Here is a 23,526-nt window from a genome sequence, read left to right as displayed (position 1 = left end):
GTAATGCTACATATATGCATACGGATGTAGTAAAGAGCACAGGAAACAAAAATAAGAAACACTTGTGCTCAACAGTAAAAAATAAACGTCAGAAATGAGACAGGATTAATTGTATATAAGACATACTTAAATAACAACAGGTACGTAGTAATAAAGTGTTTAAAAAGATGTTCATGTGCAGATCAGCCTAAGTTGGTTATTGTTTTATACTCCGTCCTCCTAAAGTGAATCTGCACTCACTAATGCAACTAGTCCTTCAGAAACATTAAGGCAGTAAGAGTGTATTTACTTCTAAAAGAAGTTGATATTTCATGGATATGCCTCCATAAAATAGGATAACACGAGAAATATTTACACGTAACTCTAATACACTTCTGACTACTAACCAAAGAATTTAATTGACAGGAACAGCCCCAACCCTACCACAGCTTGACAATACAATGAAAGTAATAAATATTACCTTGTTGTACTGAGTATCATGTTTGTCAGTGTTTAAATACGATATCTTCCAACAAAATATGGCACCTACTCCTTTCCGTAACATGGTAACTGTCAATTTTCTTCGTAGAATTTCCTCGAACACAGAGAAATTCACTAAAATTTCCTTTCTCGCCTGCTCACAGTAAACCATCTCACTTAAAACACAGGATAAAAAACATATGTTGAGGCATGCGAAGAAGAAGAAAAAGAAGACGGACGAAAGCAATTCGTTCTCGTACAGTGTTACGTTACGTTACGTTGTTTGATTAGGAGTAAATTTAAAAATTAATATGTGCTAGATTGGTTAAGTTTAAGTAATTGGACTAATATATTAGATGGCTGGCACACTCAAGACAGTTTGTAACAAATTTATTGGTCGAACTTTTTACAATTCGTTATTGATAAGCAGACATGGGTACAAAAGTAAATTAAGCCTGGAAAATTTATATCCTGGCTCAAATATTCACATTTCAACACCTAAGGTATGATAGTGATGAATTTCTCTCTGTTTCTTGACATTAAAAACATTACAAAGTTTAAGATTCATTTAATACTCTTTACTTTTTGCAAAATAATTAGATTGGGCGAAATGAAATAACTCATGTTACCTATAAATGTACTTCATGTACCCACCATAAAACATTATAATTCCTTGTGAACAATCCTAATAACAACTCCTTTATATGAGGCATAGTTAAAATTGAACAAAGCCATTACAAATAGAACTAAATAATTCGGGGTAATAGTATACAACAGTGCCTCATGATCTGTGCGCGTGGATACTTCCTACTGTTGCACTACGTATAAAAATGATTTTATTACATTTAGAAGTAGTAAGAAGCATCCACGTGCACGTGACATGCGATATGTGTTTCAAATCCCCCACATATACTCATACACTACGTACAAGGGCACATTATTATTCTTCGCATACCATAAAACACAAGGAAACGCAACGCAAACCGACGTACATTTTATTTTATATTACTCAGTAATTAAATGAAAGTCGCATTTTTACCTCATTTTTAAGTTCCTATATCCTCAATGAATAATCCTTAAAAGACTGCACTTCGTGAGTCCTCGCTAAATGATAAGGCACTCTCGTATACTATATCCGGTACTTTACAACACACGCTCCAGCTGCGCGTTCATAAGTAGGACCACTTTAAAAGGGTATAGTAGATTGGGTAAGGTAAAGATAAGCAGGGTAGAATAGGGTCCGGGTAGCTTCAGATCGATTTGGTTAAAACTAAACCGGGTTCGGTAATAGTATACATGAGAACCCCCTGATCTGCGTTTCTTCTGTGTTCTATTACCACTTCTACATGAAATACCATAAATTTTCTACGTAGTGCAGTAATAAGAAGTATCCATGTGCACAAGACATGCGATATGCGTGAAATTCCTCCCCCCCACACACACATAGTCATAGATAAAGTACAAGGGCACTACACATGCAGATATAAAGTACAGGTACGTTTTTTCTTATTTTCGTATCAGTCGATAAGTAAATAAAAGTCGCTTTGTTATCCCCTTTGTAAGTTCGTACATACTCAATGAATAATCCCTAAAAGTATGAGCGTCCTGCTCCTTCGGGAACTGATGCAGCTTCATGTATACTATATCCCCGGGTTCACTCAAGTTCATAAAGAACACATTTCGGAGTATGTTTAGCAGGAGTCCGAAAGCACGTAAAAAAACACAAAATTTACAGGAGAAATGGGTGATGCAATTACTTAGATGTAACATCTTTTTTGGAAAATTACACTAAGATAATCTGGACCCCTAAACTAACATAATCTAACTTAACTTAATCTAAATTTTACCCAATGTAAACAGAAATTACCAAAATTGTAACTTTATATATATAGGCGGGTTAGAGCCCCGAAGGGCACGTTGTTTTCTGTCTTTATTACTGCTCAATGGGAAGGGGGACCAGTAATCTAGGACCTTGCCTGCTCTCGCCTTCGGTGCGAGCGGTCCCGCGTTCAATTCCCGGTGGAGGCACTCGGTCGACAAAGTGTAAATCGCTTTTTCAGGCCAGCCAGTCAGCCTGAATGAGGTTTTCCTGGGTTTTCCTCATTCACACCAGGCAAATGTCGGGGTGGTACCTAACTTATAGGTTCCAGGGCGCTTCCTTCCTTCCCTTTCCCCGGATTGTGTGTCCGCCGAGGGACATCAACCTTCAAACGTGGAGGGCTAAATGGCCTTAGATGCCGAAAGCCCAGAAATCTAAATCCTAAACATAGGCCAACATTTCAGCAGGCAATAGAATTAATTACAAATAATACAGCTATTTTTATTTTTTTAGGTTTACAAGTGTAGGATTACTAATGTAGAATCATTGAAGTGCTTTACGACGAATAAAATAGATGAGTGTTATCAAAGATTACTTCATTGGATACTATTTTCTACCGGCGGTGTGTTTCTGCACAGTATACAGAAGCTGTATCTTATGTTTACAAGTGGAGCGTTACTAGTATGAAACTATGACAAGTGGTATTGAAATTCTTATTGTAAAAGCCAACTTGTCTTTACTATCCTCACTTACTCGTATACTCACCGTCACTGACTCGCCTCCTCTCTTCGGATCCATCTTTAAGTTGTTGCTTGAGTCCCACTGCTTCGCGCTGCCCCGGCTCGGTTAGCTAGCATTCGTGCCTTTTAGGGTCAACCTAGCACATGCTGGTATGTTGTTATACGATGCATCTGGATGCCGTATTTATACACAGATTGTAAAAGAATTGTAATTTTTCAACAATTATTTCCGATGACCCCCTTGAATTTTATATATGCCAAGTTAGAAATGTTCATGCCCAGCGCGAATCATTTAACAAACAAGGAGGATATTAGTGAAAGAATTGTAATTTTTCTACATTTATTTCGAGAGTTAAGCCAAAAGTAAGCGTGCACGGAAAATTTATAGGCAATACACGATATGAAACAATTTTCGTGAAGAAATGAAAGAGTGAATATAAGTAATTTGTGTGAGTGCACAGCATATTAAAATGAATTTTAAATGGTAGTGGAAGTATTATTATGTGCAACTATTTACTGGAGCGGAAGGTGGCAGAATACAAGAATGGAAATTCGGTAGAAATAGACGTCGGAAATGTTCGGCTCGTGTGTTAGTAATGAACCATTGTGATGAATATTAGTTGGTTAGGTAACTCTAACCTAACCTAAAAATGTAAGAAATCTGTAAAAATTGGTAATACACCCTAAAAGTTCTAACCTAACCTAATTTAAAAAAAAAAAATCTGTCAAAATGTGGTAGAAGCGTCTGCTCGAGTAGTGCCATTAATACACTGTAATTTCTTATGTCTGCGTAAGGATATGGGCTGGAGCGAGCATTGTAATAACTGTGAAACTGAGTTCATTATGGAAATAGGATGCAGATATAAAATAAGGGTCCACATGAAATTTTACTGCATAAATACATTTTAACTATATCTACTCCTAGCACTTTAAGAAACATTTTTGTTGTTGCTGCTGAGTTTTAACGTCCCGTTCAGCAACGAGGTTATGGGAGACGTGGACCTACTGATTAATGTTGAATCCGGACCACATTAGCTCCTGAGGGGGGCACGGTGGCTCAGTGGTAGAGCGTTCACCTCCGGTGCTTGGGGTCCCTGGTTCGATCCCAGCTCGCGCCGTGTGGACTTTGTGGTGGACAAACACCGTGCTCGTGGGTTTTCTCGGGGTTCTCCCGTTTCGTCCCACTTTCTTCATTCCACCATTTCACTCATCTCTCATCATCACCGTCTCCTTTAGCCTAACCGGCATAACCATGGGACGTAAAACTTAAAGATTTCATTTCATTTACATTAGCTCCTGCCGGGAATCGAACCCGAAGAAATCTTTTTGGCACTATCCTCACATTGATAAAAATATTGGCTTCTTTTAGCAGGAAATCCATTCTTACTGTCTTAGAAAGCTTTTTTCTATGGGATGAGTTGCATTATTGGTTGCAGACTAACTTTTGGAAGGCTTGAGTGTTGAAAGCAGATAACTTAAAAACCAACTAACTATTACTATGTGACCAGTAAAAAGGGCGAATTGTATCTAATGGAATCAAGGCAGGAGCGCAGCAAGGGGTCCCGAGTATGGGTGCGTAACCGATGGTTGGTATACACATAAACGATGATAGTGAAAAAAAAAGAATGTGTGCCTTTGTGCCATTGTTTTCCGACACTTCCATCATTACTTCGTACACTGACTTCATGTAGCACTTCAGTTTATCATTTCTTTGAAATTAAATCTTTGGGCGAGTTTAATGTCGCATGATTATGCCTATTAGGCTAAGGAAGACGATGATTACAAAGCAAGTGAGTGATGATGCAAGAATTGGTGGAATAATAAAGTGGGAGGAAATGGGAGTACCCCCGAGAAAACCTATAGACACAGTGTTGTCCATCACAAAGTTATTTGGCCTGGAATCGAACCAAGGACCCCACACACTAGAGGTAAGCGCTCTACCACCATGTCCCCAATTTGTCATTTCTTTCGTATGGTGTACTACATGGTAAAGACCACCTTTGCATTTCATATTTCTACCTTATTATACATGAGAGGTAAGATCCCGATATATTGTGATTAGTAATACATTCCTGTTGTGAAATCAAGTAACATATTTCTTCCGTAGATCTTACAAATTTACGACCCACTCTAAAGTAGCATAGCATTGCCTTTTCTTATGGCTGGAATTGCATTCTGCAGTGCATATTTACTTTAGGAACGTGTAAATACAGCGTTTTTCGATAAAATTCGAAACAAACACCCTAGAAGAGCGTTTATTGACTTCTAACCGTAAAATTACCATATGACTATTGTTAATCAGTAGCATATGCTACCAGGGTTGTTGAAATTTTCCCGAGCCCAAAAATTCCAGATGTGTGTGTGTGTTTTCTTTCTTTAAGGTAAAACCCACTGTTTTTTTTATCATGTTACTTTGATTAAAATGCATATTCTAAATGGGGATCAGAAAGTCAAAATCTGCAAAAAAATTGAGTATCTCATGATCCTGTCAAGTTAGGAAGATGAAACATTATATATAAATTCTTCATTAATAATAAGTGGGCCCCTGTCCCAGCATTTTTGAGAGTTCTCGTTTTAAGGGAGGAAGAAGGTCTTTTTTATAATTTCTTTCGTTAGACTGAAAGCTATGTTGCCTGTTGTTTCGGATCGCATCACGGAGAAACGATTGAACAGTTTGAAATGGATTTTTGAACATAATTTGTACCTACCTCAAGCTGGGATTTTATAATGTAACTTTGATTAAAGAGCGTATCCTAAGAGAGGATGGGGTTCAAAATATATGCCAAAAATTGAATATCTCATAGAATTTTATTGTTACACTTTCATTGATATGTGTATTCTAAGGGAGAAGCGGATGCTCAGAAGAAAATGACATTTCTGCTAATCATGAATAAAAAGCAATCTGACTACATTCTTTTTGTTTTTAGTACAAACAATTAATAAAATGTCTTTTTCATACGTCACTTAATTACATATCTAAACGCTTTACTTTAAAAAGGAACTTCCTGAAGATATTCCTCTATCTTCTCAATACTAGAGCCTTTCTATTTGATCTGTGCCCCTTCTGGCGCTGCAGTCGATATGTGCTTTCCCGTACCACCCTCAAAAGAGGAGGGAACAGTTGTTGCGGCCGAGATCTTCCAATTGTTAGATGCAGAAGCGTTGCCAAAATGAATTATTTCACGGACTTCGCTGTCCTTTATCTTGTTAGCCATTCTAAGTAGCCTACGATCTTCACTCGTCAAGGCCAAACGATTGAATGACAAATTGGCAACACAGCTGAGGTTATTCACTTTTTCTCCGTAAGCAAAGGGAAAATTTCCTCCGTCAGAGGGTTGGCGGGGATGGGGCCGAAGTATGGTTCGCATACTTTCCGAGGGCATAGATGAGATAGATAGGCTCTAACGACAATCAGATCGGGAATCTCCTGAATTATTCTTGCGTGTCTACTGGAGTATGTGGCGTGTAGTGCAACTATTGACTGTTACAAAGTTCCTTTAATCTTAAAATCTATTGTTAAAAAAATGGAATTTTTTAAAAATATATATAATTTCGAACATTCTAGTTTCCCCCCCCCCCTCCTTCCTCCGCCTCAAAAAACTGTATTAAAAATATATCCATTTAATAAAGCTGTTCTTTATCTCTGGCTCGTGAACTTTCGTTACTATCCCAGTATTTAAGGGAAACTAAAGAAATCTTCAGTCAGGACGGCTGGCTCAGGGATTTGAATCGTGAAAGTAATAGGAAATGTTATTCCTATTCTGTATTTATAAAATTACCCTCCTGTAGGTTACTTTACAAAATTGTGTACTTCCTTTTTTCTAGAAACTGAAATATAAGCGAGTGTCAATGGTGCAAAGTGTGTGCCATGAAACGCAAGCCTTGTCTCACGATTATCTACCGAGGCCAAGAGAAACGCTGATGATGAGATGGATGATACAGGTGGAAGGAAACGGCAGATCCCATGCACACTACAAAGCCCACTTGACGACAGCTGGATCGAACCAAGATCCCGCGCCACAAGTGAGCCAGCTCGGCTCCATAAGAGAATTCCAGTTTCATGTGTACAATAGAATATGTATGTTTAATGGTATTTTAAGTAGGAATATGGCTTTAAATACGGGTACAAAATTCAATAAAACCTAATTTTGCATGGGTTATTTACAGACAACTGGCTTCTTCAGCGTCTGTATGCTGCACACCAATTATGTGTAAATTTATAATATATGCGTGCGAATATATCCCATAAAAACGACAGTGCTAAATACATCAGCCAATCTTTACTAAGTGTTCAGTGAAAGCAATAATTGCATCTAACCCGAGCAAGGATATCGCGAAACGATGTACCTGCGCGGGGATGAGTCAGAATGGGGGCAGACCTGAAGCAATGGTAAGTATGCATTTGAATGAACATAGTGAAAAAAAGTCAACTAAGATATGCTAAATGGCCATTAAAAGCTGTCGTTAAAGTTCTTTTGATTAATACCATCAATTCATCTCATTCCTCGCACTTAACATTGTCTTCATTAATCCACATTTCTGTAAGAACTTTATCAAATATTCTTCCTTCGGATCTAAAAACAATAAAGGTTCTATATTCCATCACATCCTAAAGTCTTGTATTTTCCTTTTTCAGGAAGATCTAACTTAATCGATCGAAGATTTAATTTAAGCTTTAATTTATTTCGATACTTAAAGACAATATCTATCAGTTCGACCATTATTCAAAGTTAAATCATCTACGAAATAAATAACCTGGAAGTCTATGGGTACTTACATCTCTGACCTTTCTATAGATGCGCATCATGAGATAACACACTGTCATCACTTTCGCATACCCTCCATATTGAATTCCTTATGGAGTATGTCGTGTTTAACCCTTCCATTCTCCTTCCTCAGTTTCTCCGTAAGTACGCATCTCAAAGGGAAGATTCACACATATTTTCATTACTTGCACAGTGCTGTATCGAAATTAAATTATATACTTTTGCAAATTTCACAAATGTGAACCCTGTTGTAAATCGTTACCGAAAATAGTATTCCCAAGTATAGTAAAATTATGGAGCGATCACCATAATATAGCAATGAGCAAAACTAAATGTTCCATTATAATTTCATTTTATTTTAGTTTGTTTCTTTGTTTGTCTAACACCTATTATTTAAGACATGGACATCAAATCAATTCTTTAGGTGTCCAGTTTTTACTGTGGATGAAATTCTAGTAAGTTTCAAAGATATAGAAAAATTGTGACTAGAGATAGCACCAATCTCACGATGTAAACATATGATTTGTCTAGAGGAAGGCTGAGAAGCGTAATGATTAACGTGCTGGCACCCGAGTTCAGTCCGTGCCCAATCACAAATTCTCATCCTGAAATGCTACTATTTGTGTACTTTGTATTTGTATGTATCATATCAATAGGTTCTCATTATCTCATTTTGTGTATCAATTTTTTAATATTATTATATTAAGTACTATTCTTCCTGTATATTTCATTATTATTATTTTACAGGTACCTCAGCCATCTTCAGAGAAGTTCAACGGCTATATTCCACTAGGTCAGCATTACCATTTTATCTTAAAATAAACTTACTATAATAAGTAAAGGAGAATCTCAAAGACAATTGTTAAAGTATGTTTCTTTTTAATCTTCATGAATTTCTTTGCATGGAGTGCTCAAAGTATTTTCGTATTGCTATTGGTAACTTTAAAGAATATATTTTGTCTTTTTTAAGAAAAAAAATTAAAAATGCACATTCAAATAATAATAGAGAAAGTTGTACTATGTATTTTTTAGAAAATATGTTATACTTCTCTCTCTCAATAAAAAAGAAAAGGCGAGAGAAAGTGTATTTGCAAGTCTGTATGGAAAACCGTAAAACATATAATATGAAAATATTGTTATATTTGGGGCCCGAAAATTGAGAAAAAATCTTTTTTTTTTTTTACGAGTAACCGAAGACGAGGCTTAACATAATATCTTATCATTTTGGGTCATTGTAGGCCAGAAAATGGTGGATTTTATTTGTTCTTTTTTGCCTTTTTCGGCGACTTTTTGTTTATTGGTCTTTTTTAAAGCTTTTTGTAGGTCTTGACGTCTTTTTTTGAACTTCTTCTTTCGACAATAAATTTACTGGCCATTAACTCAAATCACCATCACCTCCTAAACATCTTTTTTTTAGTAAAGAAAATTCAAAAGGTAAGACATTCTTCAACGACTGGACTGATAAGACCAGATCTGCAAAATCACAAGTAAGATAAGGAGGCGTAACAATGTCCTCCAGCAGGGGTATGAGGGTGGGGAAGTTTTCGTATTTTAGTTCGAATTTCAGTTTGTGGAAGGACAGACCGTTAACATGCATAAAATTAAACCTAAGAAAACTTCCTTTTTGCGTCAGTTTGTGTATAAATTTGGAACAGAAGTTTTTTCTAGGGATGGATATATTCTTTTCTGCGAAGTAAAAGTGAGTACAGATAAAACTATTCCATGTCCAGTACGACGTGGGACGTGAAAGCAGCTTCCCAGGCCGCGGGGAAAGAGGAAAAACAGCTTCTGTTAGGACAAAGTATTAGTGGACATACTAAGTCGTCTCCGTTGGCAAAGATAAACAATGAAACTTTCAAAATGTTTTTGAAGCAGTACACACAAATCAGAAGATTCCTGACTAGTCGACCCTCCGAAAGGAGTATATGCACCGTTTCTTTCAACTGTATATTGTATACTACCAGAAGCTTGTATTTCTTGAGCATTATATCATTAAGTATCTAATTCTAATTACATTGTATCTTATTTTTACATCCTTTTTTCCAGTTTTTAGGTCCTTTTTCAGATACCGAGCCCTAGTTATATTACAACTAAAGAAAAATCATAAATTGATTCAAAAATCTCAATGTGGCTAGTAACCAAAGCCGCCAGATGTCATTATTATGCAGAAGGATTATATTTTCAACATATGTATCGTCTAGGGGTAGTTTTTATAAATACAAGGTCCGAAGTTCAAAACCTTTTTTTAAATCAAGTACTCAACTTCTTAATAATCCTTTATTAAGAAATCGGAAAAAAAATATCTAATTGCTTTCATTTTGCTCAAATTGTTATCCCGCTTATAGAGATCGAACTCCCAACAACTGTATTTCCAGAACAAGGAGAATAAGTTCTTGTCTGTATACTTGAATTTCACTTGCTCTAGGTTCGTCTAAAACAGTTCTCGAATTGATCATGAATCTGTGGACAGCGAACCGGGCGTTCTCTTTCAGGCTGATTGTTTCGCCCTTAATTTGCTAAAAGTGTTCTCTTTTGTTACAAACCTGACCTAATTCGTACTTGTGTAATCCTCAGTTATTAGATAGTACACTAAAAAATAATAATAATAATAATAATAATAATAATAAACTAAATTTCGCGTAAAAGGAGTGAGGTAAAATAAGATAAATGTTTAACCTCTCATTTGAGGCTTTTGATGTTCTTTTAAAAAACAAGATCAAAAGGGGTGATGTTTGCAGTCCAGGATCATAAAGATTAAAAGATTCAAATATCTAGAGAGTGAGACCAGAATGGCCCTACTGAGATAAAACTTCATTTAGGACACAAATCCAGACACTTTGGATTTAAACATACAAACCTAACCATTGATCTTTTCACAAGACCGGATTCCTTGAGAGCACAGTAACGTAACTCTCGCTCAACAAACAATCCAGTGTCCGTATATAAAGTAAAATTCAAAACTAAGAGTAGTAAACTCTAATTTATCCCTAACTAAATTTTCAAGCAAAAAGCTCACACCTCTTCACTCTCGTCTACTCTTAAAAATACTTCTCTTGTTAAGAGCGGGCTCTTGCCCATGGACCTTCTTGTTTATTTCCAGCAAAGAAACAAGCTATAAAGGAATCTTATCATATCAAAAAGGCCCCAGTTTTAAACAGCAGCTTTAGCGTTTACATGTCGGCTTTCCTTCCGGCAGTGTAGGTATAATACTTGTTTGCATCATTATAACATCATTACCCGTTCTGAAAGATGATACATGATATTTTTTGCCATCATCACTATCCAATCTACTTTATTGTGGACAAATATTGTAGTACACGGTTTCTATCGGTCACGAAATTCCCGGAAAAGTCACGAAATCAGAAAACGGTCATGAAAGTCAAGAAAAAGGCACGAAATTCAGCTTTTGGGTCACGATTTTTTTTTTAAATCTGTACAAATATAAGTACAGACTGGAAAATTTTGTTCTATAAAACGTCAAAATTCACCACCAAAAGTGTCTGTGGTCGCTTTAGACGCTACGAAAGCAAAGCAAAGCACTCTTCTGTCACATGCATGGGAATTCGGCCTAATTCGCACCCAAATTCGCTCTTGAGAATGTTAGGAAATTTTATGGTTGGTAAAGAAACGGTCACTAAAAAAGTCACGAAATTTCATTTTGGAAGTTTAATAGACACCCTGTAGTAGAAAAATGTTACTCTTGGTATTAATTTTTCATTCAGTATACAAGTGTGAGTACATCATTATTATTTCCATATTTATTCCTTAGCATTTTACTGTAATTTGTCAGTACTTAATCTTCTCTTAAAGAGAAATTGCATTTGGTTTCAACAAAATCTTAAGTAGAATATTCTGTGTGAATTTGGCAGTGCCCGACATGAAAAGAATACCCAGTATAGCATTCCCAACAATCTATATTACGTATATTTTTCTTGAGCGTACTTCAGTTGCACGTGGAATATGTTGTAGTCATCCAGTAGAAAAGCTTCAGAGAATGTAACATTATTACTTAGCAGTTTTAGGTTGCATCGAAACCATTACCATCCCTCCCAGCTGGTCTAGTTACTAGCGCATGTCCCTTTCGTGCACGTGGTCCTGGGCTCAATTCCTGGTAGGAAAGCACAAAAAATAATAATTTCACAATCATGCACTTTCATCACTATCCGTCTTCTTTAGCCTAAAGATCATAATTGTAGCACGTTAAACAAACAAACAAAAAAAAAAAAAAAAAAAAAGACCGTTACCAGGATTCATCATCTATTTTCATGCATTTCAAATCTTATTTAAGAATGCATTTTGATTTATACTTCCTTGTTTGGTGCCAGGTAAATGATGAATTGCTCCTTTAAGTTAAGTTCTTAGTTATTTATTTTTGTTCCAAGCGAGGGACTATGTATGGCGAGAGTTAGTCACCAAATAAACGTACTCCCTCCTTTTCTTGACATTCATTAGCAGATTAGAATTGTATTTAATTGTGTTGACTAATTTTATTATATTTGTAAGAATATATTTTTAATAAAAATTGCGCCTGAATTTCAAGGTCTAGTATTTGTTGTTGTTGGAAAATCACTGGAAAATTTTCTAACAAATATTAAGCTCCTTGTTTCCGAGTGAAAATTTAATTCCGTAACTAGAATGGATATTCCAGACTTGATTTACAACAATAGAAGTGGAGACGTCAATAGGTGTACAAATCCGTATAATTTTTATTGTTGGCTAATTTAAGGAGCATGGAACTTTGGTGCAGTTGATCTTTGCGCCTAAATATGAAAGAAACCTAAGTTGTAATTACTAAACTTCAAATTAAAATGTACAGTTAAAACAAACAAAAGAAATTTATTTACTTACAGATAAACTAGAAATAACTTACAGTCGCAGTAGTGGCCCAGGAGGACAAAATGTGAATACTGTAAATACGAAAGTTGATCTTCGCTTCCACGTGGAATCTGCTGATTGGCTATCCCAAGAAACAAGAAGAAAAGTAATGGAGAAGGTTTGTTTTTCTTATTCTATTTCATTATTTCGCGTTAACCTAAAACTTGGAAAAAAATGTGATGTTTGCAGTGGCATTAATAGAACGATACGATACTTCGGCTATCAAAATGAAATTTATTTATTTATTTATTTTATCTGTAATTTTCGCAGAAACGTATTTGGAAAGAAGTGCACGTAACTAGCATTTCAAAACTGCTTATTTTTCACACTATTATTATAGTTTTGTGAAAATTAATGTGAAGAAGTGCATTCTCCAAAACAAACTGCGCGCGTAATTTTTTATTTTTAAGTACCTTAAAATTATCAGTTCGGCAACAACGCATTCAAGGTAAATGGAGAAAATAATGAGATTTCCGAACATAGCTCACAGTTATGTTTTATGATATATTCAGCTCTACTTTTGTTAATTAATGTAATGATACTTTTAGAATAAAATAGTATCTTGGTAAATGCAGGAAACTTTTTTTAAAAAAGACACACGCTTTTCGTTCAAAAAAAAAATCGTGAAAAAAAGTTTAAGAAGTTCGTTATCTATACTTACAACTGGAGGAAAACTCTACAGTTGTTTCGATAGCCATGCGCTTTAAGCAGTTCATCTTTGTGGTGATGCAATACTTTTGAATCTGGCGCGAATCCCACTGGGTAATTTTATTATTTCTAATTTTTTTTTTTTTCGCTTTGCTTTGGTTTGCTTGTACAGGTTGATTATTATTATTGTTATTATACAGGGTGGCCCAAAAGTAGGTATACAGTCCCGTACTGATCAGCTCACTATATTTTATATCATTTCTTATTGTTATCAAACAGGTAGACCTAGTTTCTTTATTATTTGTTCTTAACGTCTTTTTACTTATAATTTAAGCCCAGAACAGTCAAAGGAAATAAATCCATAAACTAGTATGTTATACTTGATCAATGCAGGAGTGTATACCTACTTTTGGGCCACCCTGTAGTTTGGTTAATACGTAAAACTTATAAAACTTATATTTTTTTGTGTACTTTTAGAACAAAACCAAAATTACGAAGGAAGGATTTTTAGTGATCCGATCTGATGTAACGCGATCACAGCAGCTGAACCTTGCAGATGCCATGGAGAAACTGAGAGCAACCGTGAGAGCGGCTGAGGAAACTCCTCCAGAGCCATCACCAGAATCAGAGGAGCTTAAAAGGCGAAGGTATGCATTGTATTTGGGAGTAATACCAACAAAATACACAGATTCTGTTTTCGTCAAAAAGTCTTGATATTCGCAGGGATAAACAAACATTCTCGATTACGAACGTGATACAATTCTAATATTGTGGTCTCCGTTTCTACCTTTATTTCAGGCTGTAGTACAAGGGCCGTTTAATAAGTTTTGCACAGATGGTTATAATATTTTTATTAATTGCAATATGATAATAAAATTTTAGGCAAACATACTTTGATCCTTTGGCTACAAGACCATGTCATTCAATATAGCCTCCATCTGTTGTGACGCATCTCGTCCAACGTTATTTCCGTGCCTAGAATTCAGTTTGGTAAAATTCAGGTGGTTACACTCAATTCAGGTTACTTTTACACCATTGTTTCACTCCAGAAATGAGAGCCTTGTCGCTGTCGAATGTTTTCCCTTGCAGGTGCGCCTTCAGACGACCAAACAAGAAGAAATCCTAGGGAATCAAGGCCGGACTATAGGGAGGCTGAGAGACGACTTCCCATCCCATTTTCATTTTTTTTTTTCTGTGTCATTGTAGGTGTGTGAGGCTTGGCATTGTCATGATGGAGTTTGATGGCCTTGCCTTTCATCTCCGGTTTCTTGGTTTGGAGAGCATTGCACTTTATTTAGTGACAGACAAATAACGCTCCTTGTTAAGAAGTCTATGAAAACGACACAGGACTAATCCCAGAAAAAGGAGGTCATAATTTTTTGGTCTGATCTGGAAAGTCTAGGTTTTTTAAACCGCTGCAACCTACATTGGATATTGGTGCGGTCCAATGTGTGATTCTTGAAACCGAAAGTGACTTCCTATGAATTGATATGGGTGATTTCAACACCGGTTTTGAACAACTCCGTTACCAACCGTTGTCAGGTCCTGATGTCTACGTCATTGTCCATTGTGGTTTACGTATGAACAACAAGAAACAACAATTACTACCATTTTGAAGCCAAACTATCAAAGTATGTATACCTAAAATTTCATCATCGTATTGCAACTAATAATAATATTATACACATCTGTGTAAAACTTATTTAACGCCTTTGTTACTTTCCAATATAATAAGTGAAATGTGTGATTCGTAAGGTAATATTGTGTAATGCTATACTTTCTGTATCAGAAAATCCACTTGGCTTAGTAATAGAGCACTCACCTTGTCCGAAGGGTTTTTGATTTGCTTCTAGCGTAACAGAGCAACTGTATATATGTGGATTTTCACATATGTTCTGCTTTCTTCCCACATTTCATTCATTCCAATTATTTTGTTACTACTCACTTGCATTTCTTGTTCATTTCATATAGAAAATACTCGTGGAACTTGCACACTCATTTCTGCTGCCTGTGTATGTCAAAATTTTATGAAATATTATTTCAGCTTAATGTTAAGACGATTAATTCTAATTTTGTTTCTGTATGTATTATGTTTTCCTTACTGTATCTTAAATCGGTTTTAATTTTCTTAATCTGTGAAGTGTCGTTTTATTACTTTCTAAAATCTGTAAAGTGTCGTTTTATTACTTTCTATAGTAATGTTCCCTTATCTTTTGATATGTTCTGTCCATATGGAATAGTCACAGATCTGAAAACTGTGGGAATGTGCAATTCATTAGAGAAAAGTCATAACTGAAATATTTCCTTCAATTTTCGTCCCTGAAAATTAATCCCTATTTTGAACCCTTTGTACTGGATGATCAATAGTGAAATATAATGTCTTCGACATTGTGTCCAATTTGATTAGATTAATTTAGGTAGTATAAATGGAATACACTAAAATAGATACAAGTACAGATTAATACATGTATATTTTGAAAAATGTAATGGATGTCGCCTATGGTTTCGCATTCAGATAACACATGATCACTATCATTTTGTACAACGTTACTGTACTTGTATTCTACCTTTTAATGTATAACTAGGTTAAAAGATTGATTCAGATTGTTGCTACCAACGGGTATACTAGTCGCAATTCGTGGTCCTGAGCACGAAGTTCTGTCGGAGCCTATGTAACAACATACATACAAAGCAGATAAATCTAGAACGTCGACATTTAATAAGAAATATATAAATGGTATTGAAAGAAATGTTATTGATGCATATTACGTTAAGATGGTAAGTTCAAAACTCAATACTGAAAATGGGAATTTAGGTAAGGAATGGGATACCAATATCGCCAATCTCATTAATTAGTATTGAACTATTACTCTTATACTATATAACTTTATTACTTTGGTATATATATTATTTAACTATTTACAATATCAGTGGTTGAATATTTGTATATTACTCCAAAATTTCTTTTTATTAGTTTTGTTCATCTTTGAAAATACAAAATTACTCTAATAGAATCTGGCAACAACGATTCTTGCGTGTTCTTTTTTTCTGGAAAATAATACATACATCTAGAAAGTAAAAAAAAAAATAAAAATAAAAAGTACTATATATTGAGTACAGGTATTAGTTTTGTCAGTGCAGTTACGGATAGTAGAGTTTAACGGGAAAAGAATATAATCTGGTTTAGTCCCCACGAGAAAAGTCATAGAGGGGACTATTAGTAAGTTAGTAAGTAAGTTTTACTTCATAATTTAATTTCATCTACTGCTGTTGTAAAAATTGTAAGACCATGAAGGAATGAAATCAATGCGTCCAAATTCACGTGGTTTGCACAACAGAATATGACGAATAGGCAATTAAATTTTAGTGGGATGCCGGAGGCGTGAGTCCAGTAGTATCCTCGGTTCTCTGGACGTATTAATACTGTGGGATGGCCGTTTACACAATCCTCACGTAGTAGTGGACCATAAACAGCCGACCATAAAACATGTGTAGTCAGGCGTCACTATGCCTTATTAACCTCAAAAGCAGCAAAATAAACGGATAACTACTTCGAACGAGGCCACGTGATCGGTTACAGGAAGGCAGATTCTCGTGCACCAAATTTGGTGCGCGTGTGCGCGTACACTGCCCAATGTGACCCATTACAGGATGGCAGGCATCTTGCTTACATGAACGTTCAGCACTGTCCATAGCGTTAACTTGACAGTGGAGCATGGTAATAATGTGGCTGTGTTTCTGCTGATAGTACCTCGGCGTTGGCTAAACACTGGACTGAGGACACGCATGCCATTGTGTCGGCTTCGCCCAGAACATCAAACGCCTCAGACCATAATGGGTGCTCGAACACAGTTTCTGGCGTGCTTAGTGGTAGACGGTCATGTTTTCCGCCGAGTCCTACTTCAACTTGCCCTACAATGATGGCCGCATGCACGTTAGACGCTATCGTGTTGAGTGCATTATGAAGCGTCTTAACGGACGAATTTTAAATGGTAATCCCGCTGCAGCCTTACCACTGGCTGCTACATCAAAGATATTTTAGAAGCCGAGAGTTACCGCTTCAGACAAGTGCAAATGCTTTTTATTATTATTATTATTATTATTATTATTATTATTTGGTCTAGAAATTAATTCGTGCGGGTGGACAAGAGATGGAGCGTCCCACAGTTCCGTGTATCCACACATGTGTTGCAAACCCCTGTCATCGCGTATCGTTCGTAGTATAGGGCAGTGGATTAAAGCGTCAACAACACCAGTTTGTAGTTAAGTGAACATGGCGCAATTTGTACCTGATAAAGTGTTTTTGCGGGGTGTCCTGCTGCATTACTTTAACATGCAGAAAAGTGCGACTGAAAGTCATCGTATTTTGGTGGAAGTGTATGGTGACCATGCTCTAGCTGAGCGAACGTGTCAGAAGTGGTTTGCACGGTTTAGAAGTGGTGATTTCGGCTTGGCAGACCAAGAGCGAGCTGGACAGCCAAAAAAATTTCAAGACGAAGAATTGACAGCATTGCTCGAGCAGGATTCGTGTCAAACGCAGGAACAACTTGCAGCAGCATTAGGCGTTGATCAAACAACAGTCTCCAAACGCTTGAAAGCCATGGGAATGATTCAAAAGATGTCACATTGGGTTCCACATGAATTGAAAGACAGAGACGTTGAAAGACGAAAAACCATTTGCGAATTGCTGCTTCAACGACAGAGCAGAAAGGGGTTTCTGCATCGAATTATTACGGGTGATGAGAAGTGGATCCATTACGAGAACCCTAAACGAAAAAAGGCCTGGGTGAAACCAGGTGAACCAGGTCCATCACAACCAAAACGAGATATTCACTGTGCAAAGGTTATGCTGTGCATATGGTGGGATATGAAAGGTGTGGTGTACTATGAGCTGCTGCAACCGGGTGAAACTATGAATGGAGAACGTTATCGACGACAATTAATGCGTTTGAAGCAAGCTCTGGCCAGAACACGACCAGAATGGGAGAACAGACATGATAAACTTATTGTTCAACATGATAACGCTCGCCCACATGTCGCAAAACCGGTCAAAACCTATTTAGAAAATGTCGGATGGGAAGTTTTACCCCACCCGCCGTATTCACCAGACGTTGCTCCTTCGGACTACTACTTGTTCGATTGCATGAACAACGATTTGATTGGACAGCGGTTTACTTCTTCAGAAGATATCGAAACATGGGTCTCTGACTGGATCGCTTCCAAGGATGAGGACTTCTTTCGCCACGGAATCCGTACATTGCCTGACAGATGGGCGAAAGTGGTGGCTAGCGATGGACAATATTTTTCTTAAGGTATTTATGTATTTTGTGTTTGTCCTACAGCTTCAATGTGTGCGTACCAACCGCACGAATTAATTCCTAGACCAAATATTATTATTATTATTATTTAAACAGCGCAGTGTCTATTCACATATATCCTGGACTGTGCAATCTTTCAAGAACGAAAGAATACAGCTGAATCTCTGGCCTCCCACGTTAGCTTGATTTGTCAACCATCGAACGTGCTTGGATATAGGTGTTTGTCACAGTCCTCAGCAGACCATTTCGATGATTTGGGCACTCGCATGCAAATGGCGTGACAAGTAATTTTTCAGGAACACGTCCAATGCCAGTTTGGTTCGGTAACACGACGTATTGATGCTTTGATTGTAGCCGGTGGAGGCTTTACGGAATGCTGATTTACCAGGTTTAGAAGATGTACATTTCTGAAATTCTAATAATTTCTTGTAATTTTGTAATCATTTATGGTGTAAATTTCATTACACTCATACGTGTGTTTCTTGATGTTGCAATTCTCACAAGTAACATTGTAATTTGATATTGTAAAAGTGTACTTTTCTTTTACCTGAAAGTTCTGCCCGAAGGCAGATTCTAACCCATTTACCAAAGGTAGTGAGAAGTATAAAATTTTACAATAAGTTAATTTCTTTATTATTTACATACAGGGTGTCTCAAAAGTCCCCTGACATAGGGTAACTGTGTTATTATCAGAGCTACAAGAAAATGTAAGAGGGGAAACCGTCTCGAAATATGACGTTTCCAATCTAAAGTGAAGGATTTTTTTTTTAATCGGACGAGCCTTTTGGTCTGTACACTCTTTATGCGCCCAATGTTAAATGAAAATGAAACGTTGCCATTTACTTGGATCCAAAACATAAGTGAATGAAGTTACTGTCTGTTATACTATACCGTGGCCGGTAAACGATGATTTCTGACAGCTTTGCACAAGGCCACGGCGATCTAGCAGAAGACAGCAGGTCAACCAACCCTAGGCTCAGAAACCTGTCGCGTCTCCATGGTAACCACCGCACATTGACAAACTTTCACTCACCCTTCCCTCCCTTTTGCTGTCCGTTTAGTCAAATCCCTTTGCTTATTTTTGTTTAGAACTTCCGCTTTGGCGTGTTGTGTGAATATTGTGTTGGTGAGTTAATTTTTGTTGTTGATCCGTATAAACGTGGAGCTTGAGATAAAATGGTATCCTGAAGCACAAGGGAGAAACCGATGTTGCTTTAAATAGCCAATCTCAGGGAACTTGTGTATAATTTGTGGGAATATTTTGAGGCAGAAAGGGAAAATGGAGAGCCATTACTTCCACTTCCTAAGGTTGTGCAGAGAGTGTCTGCAGCTCTGCATATCGGAACAGCCACAGCAACAAGGATCACTAAAGAAAAGTCCAGAAAATTTGAATGAGCCTTCAGGGGTGTTAAGAACTCCCAGAAAAATAAAAAATAAAAAAGACCCTTCAAGAGTGACAAATCTAGATGCATTTCAAAAAGATGCCATCCGCCGGTATCTTTCTGACTACTACCAGCGAAAAAACTTCCTACCCGGAAAAAACTATTTGTTTCACTTAAGGATAGTGATTTATTCGATGGGGGTAAAACTAGTTTATCGTTGGTATTGAAGGGTCTTGGGTTCAAATGGAAGAAGTGTTCTGGGCGAAAAGTTTTGTTGGAAAGTAGGCCGACTTACAATAAATGATGGAGATAGTGACGACAGCGATAGTGATTCTGATGCTAAAACATCTGAAGAGAAAAGTATTCCCACGGGCGAGAATGCATTATTCGAAGATTATAGTGTTTTTCCTCTAGGGCAGCAGTGATAGTAAAAGGTGTGTCGGGATAGTTTTTCATTATGTATAACAAAAAATCCTACATTTGTGTGTATTATATTTAGTTCGCTGTAGGGTTTTTCACACTAAAATTTGTTGTTGTTTTCTTTCTTACATACACTGTAGATTTCACTCTATCGTATTGCTGTTATCGTATATGGGCTACTAAGACATAATTAATATTATACAATATATTGTGTTTTTCACTCATTGTTTCATTAACAATTAGTACGGAATGTTAGAAGTCCGGCCGCTCTCAACGAGGAAGCAGACGATTCTCCCCTTGCGCGAGAAGCACATGGCCACACCGCACTCCTCAGTCGTCCTCGCGAGCTGGGCTGTCAGAAATCATCGTTCGCCGGCCGGGGTATAACGTTTCGATTGCCGGCCCCCATTTCAAATACAACGATATTGTATATCTGATATCTGAGAATTACTTCCATTTCTAATTGTAGCTATTTGGGCAACGGTGCTTAAAAGTGCACAATCTGTTGTGAAGAAGAAGAAGAAGGTAGAATATATGTGGAGATAGATAAAATAATCATGTAATGAGAGTTGCTGTAACAAGATATAGTTATTTCGCGTTGCTATGACAACAGAAGAAAGATTTTTCATGGAGTTTTAAGAATGAAAGTTAATTGTGATATGCATTTAATGTGCCTAATTTCTCTTGTAATTATGAGTAAAACTTAAAGGTGCTGGATCGTGTTGACTTAATCGAACTGTGGGCAATAATTGTAACAGAAAGGTAAAATAATTTTAACGGTAAGTTAAAAATAGTCTGAAACGTTACAAAAACATGTCTCAATTCACCATACTTTGACAAAATTTGTCCACCTCCTGTCTCGTCCTTCCCTCCCCCAATCCCATATAAATGCCAACGTTCGATTTTATTTAACATTGGGCGGATAAAGAGTGTACAAATCAAATGGCTCATCCAATTTTAAAAATTCCTTCACCTTAGAGAGCTCCCTCGTGGCTAAGCGGTTAGCATACGCGCCTTTGGCGTGGGAGACCCGGGTTCGATTCCCGGCGGGAGCTCATGTGGTTCGGATTCCACGTTAATCAGTAGGTCCACGTCTCATATAGCCTCGCTGCTGAAAGGGACGCTAAACTAAAATCAACTCAACTCAACTCCTTCACTTTAGATTGAAAACATTATATTTGGAGACGGTTTCCCCTCTTACATTTTATTGTAACTCTGATGATAACAGTTACCCTATGTCAGGGGACTTTTGAGACAACCTGTATGTAATGAATTTAAAAAGTATACAATACATCAGAAAAGGATGTGGTCAGGGAGTAATCTTATAAAGCGTTTCAATACAATGGTGTGAACCTTCTCTGACGTACTTGATCTCGGCATTTTAATTAGATTTGTGTATCATGAGTGAATACACACAATAAAGCTCACGATCTCTTGGACGTTACTAAGCTTATTTTTGCTACCTCAGTACGTTTTCGGAAATAATCATGTTTAGAAAAGTTAACAATAATTTACTAAATTGAACTGATTTAAATTGTTCAAGATTCACATCTTGGATTATGTGTGCGTGTGTGTAAAGTGTTTACAGAATGCAGCACAGAAGTTCAAGACAGACATATCTGGTCCCTTACATAAATATGATAAGAAGGTGATGTAAATGTATATTGAAGTAGATATAAGAAACAAGCTCAAGGAGAAAATTTTAATAGATAATATTCCTTGTATCTCCCGCTCCCGCTTCACTCTTCAGGCTTTGCTAGTGATTGTATGTGATACATTGGCCTTATTATTGATCATCAGCGGAAGAATGTAGTTGTGGCGTTTGTACGAGCTAGCGTATTGTAAAAGTTCATGTTAATATATTTTTACATGAGTAATAATTATGTATTTATTTATTTTCTATTTAAGTTTCGAAGTCATGGTTGTAAGAATTTTTACAAAATGATCTGCAGGACATAAATATTGAGTTTCTAGCAAGAATACTCTGTTTTACAAACGTGCTGCATTCACGAGCACTTTTTAAATTTTATACCGTGGAAGAGTAAATAGAACTACAATCGAAGTCGTTAAAATATTAAATATTACAACTGATTGCCTTATTTGGATGATTTTTTTTTTAAAGGAAATAACATAGCGAAAAATAGAATGGCACAAGCAAATAGATCGCCGTACGAAATACTTTACATTTCTCAAAATTTCCTGAAGTGTAGAACAAAAGATCACTCCTTCCTGCGTGAACTGAAATGTTCTGTAGGAGAAATGTTTTAGGTACCACGTTTTCATAATGTAAATTGATCTCCATGGTAACGAAGCATGCCAGCCACTTAAACATGCTTGTGTTGACACAGATAGTTTCATACACACACTACTTTGTACGTGCATATTATTTCATAGTTGTTAGGTTGCTGGGTGCTTGGAAAATGGAATTAACGTATATTCATAAAGTCCATTCCAATAAATTTTCAGATTGATCTTTCGTAATAATATTGTAGACATAAACGAAATTTATATTTTTGTAATTAATTGTTGAATATATTTAGTTGTGTAAATATTGTTAAATCAAATATCTAAAACATTCTGGGAAAAGACCTAGAAACTAATAAAATTGCTCTTGGTTTTCAGGCAGGAGAGAAATGCCCGTGAGAGATTGATGGCAAAAAGAATGCGATCGGCAACTAAACGTGACCGACAGAGCCCTACTTTAGATTTCTAGCCATATATAATGCATGTATTTGTAATTAATTGTTAATATTTCTGTTTGTAATAAATTATTTTGATTCATATCTCTACTGCATTTCAGTTATTATGTAGATAGAGTATACTCATATAAAATTGTATATATCTTTGGATATTATCTTTTATGTGAATCTTATATTTCTTTTTGAGTGACAGATTATAATCGAAACGCTAACTAGCAGTGTATGAGAACGTAAGAGTTTTACAGAGAATTGTACAGTCCTGGTCATAGAGACGTAAACGGCCCGTAAAAAAACTAAGTCCGAAAGATGAACCTAGATCCCTGCAAATTTCCTTTATGTTTGGCGCATTTTCCCTGGCTTTCTGTCGCAGACAGGGGTAGAAATTGAACGAACGAATGTA

General features: G+C 36.5%; 1 protein-coding gene across 1 annotated transcript; it reads left to right on the top strand.

Moving 5' to 3' along the window:
- The first annotated feature begins 666 nt into the window (after nucleotides 1–666).
- Nucleotides 667–23,210, top strand: LOC145680599 (large ribosomal subunit protein mL62). The gene is made up of 5 exons (XM_081751277.1): nucleotides 667–962; nucleotides 8,532–8,577; nucleotides 12,635–12,777; nucleotides 13,785–13,954; nucleotides 23,050–23,210. Exons 1-5 carry the CDS (start codon nucleotides 816–818, stop codon nucleotides 23,138–23,140), a joined length of 597 nt encoding a protein of 198 aa, XP_081607403.1. The 5' UTR covers nucleotides 667–815; the 3' UTR covers nucleotides 23,141–23,210.
- The last annotated feature ends 316 nt before the right edge of the window (nucleotides 23,211–23,526 follow it).

The sequence above is a fragment of the Thermobia domestica genome, chromosome 3 (genome assembly GCF_964235325.1).
Source record: "Thermobia domestica chromosome 3, izTheDome1.hap1.1, whole genome shotgun sequence".
In the NCBI taxonomy this organism is placed as follows: domain Eukaryota; kingdom Metazoa; phylum Arthropoda; class Insecta; order Zygentoma; family Lepismatidae; genus Thermobia; species Thermobia domestica.
The sequence above is the reverse complement of the archived record's forward strand: the minus strand, read 5'-3'. Positions and strand labels throughout refer to the sequence as shown.

Bases quoted from the DNA above. Each gene is read 5' to 3' on its own strand.
- LOC145680599 (XM_081751277.1), top strand. From the start codon at position 816: ATGGCTGGCACACTCAAGACAGTTTGTAACAAATTTATTGGTCGAACT. The intron at 8,578-12,634 runs GTCAGCATTACC...ATTTACTTACAG, and splicing joins CAACGGCTATATTCCACTAG to ATAAACTAGAAATAACTTAC. The intron at 13,955-23,049 runs GTATGCATTGTA...CTTGGTTTTCAG, and splicing joins GAGGAGCTTAAAAGGCGAAG to GCAGGAGAGAAATGCCCGTG.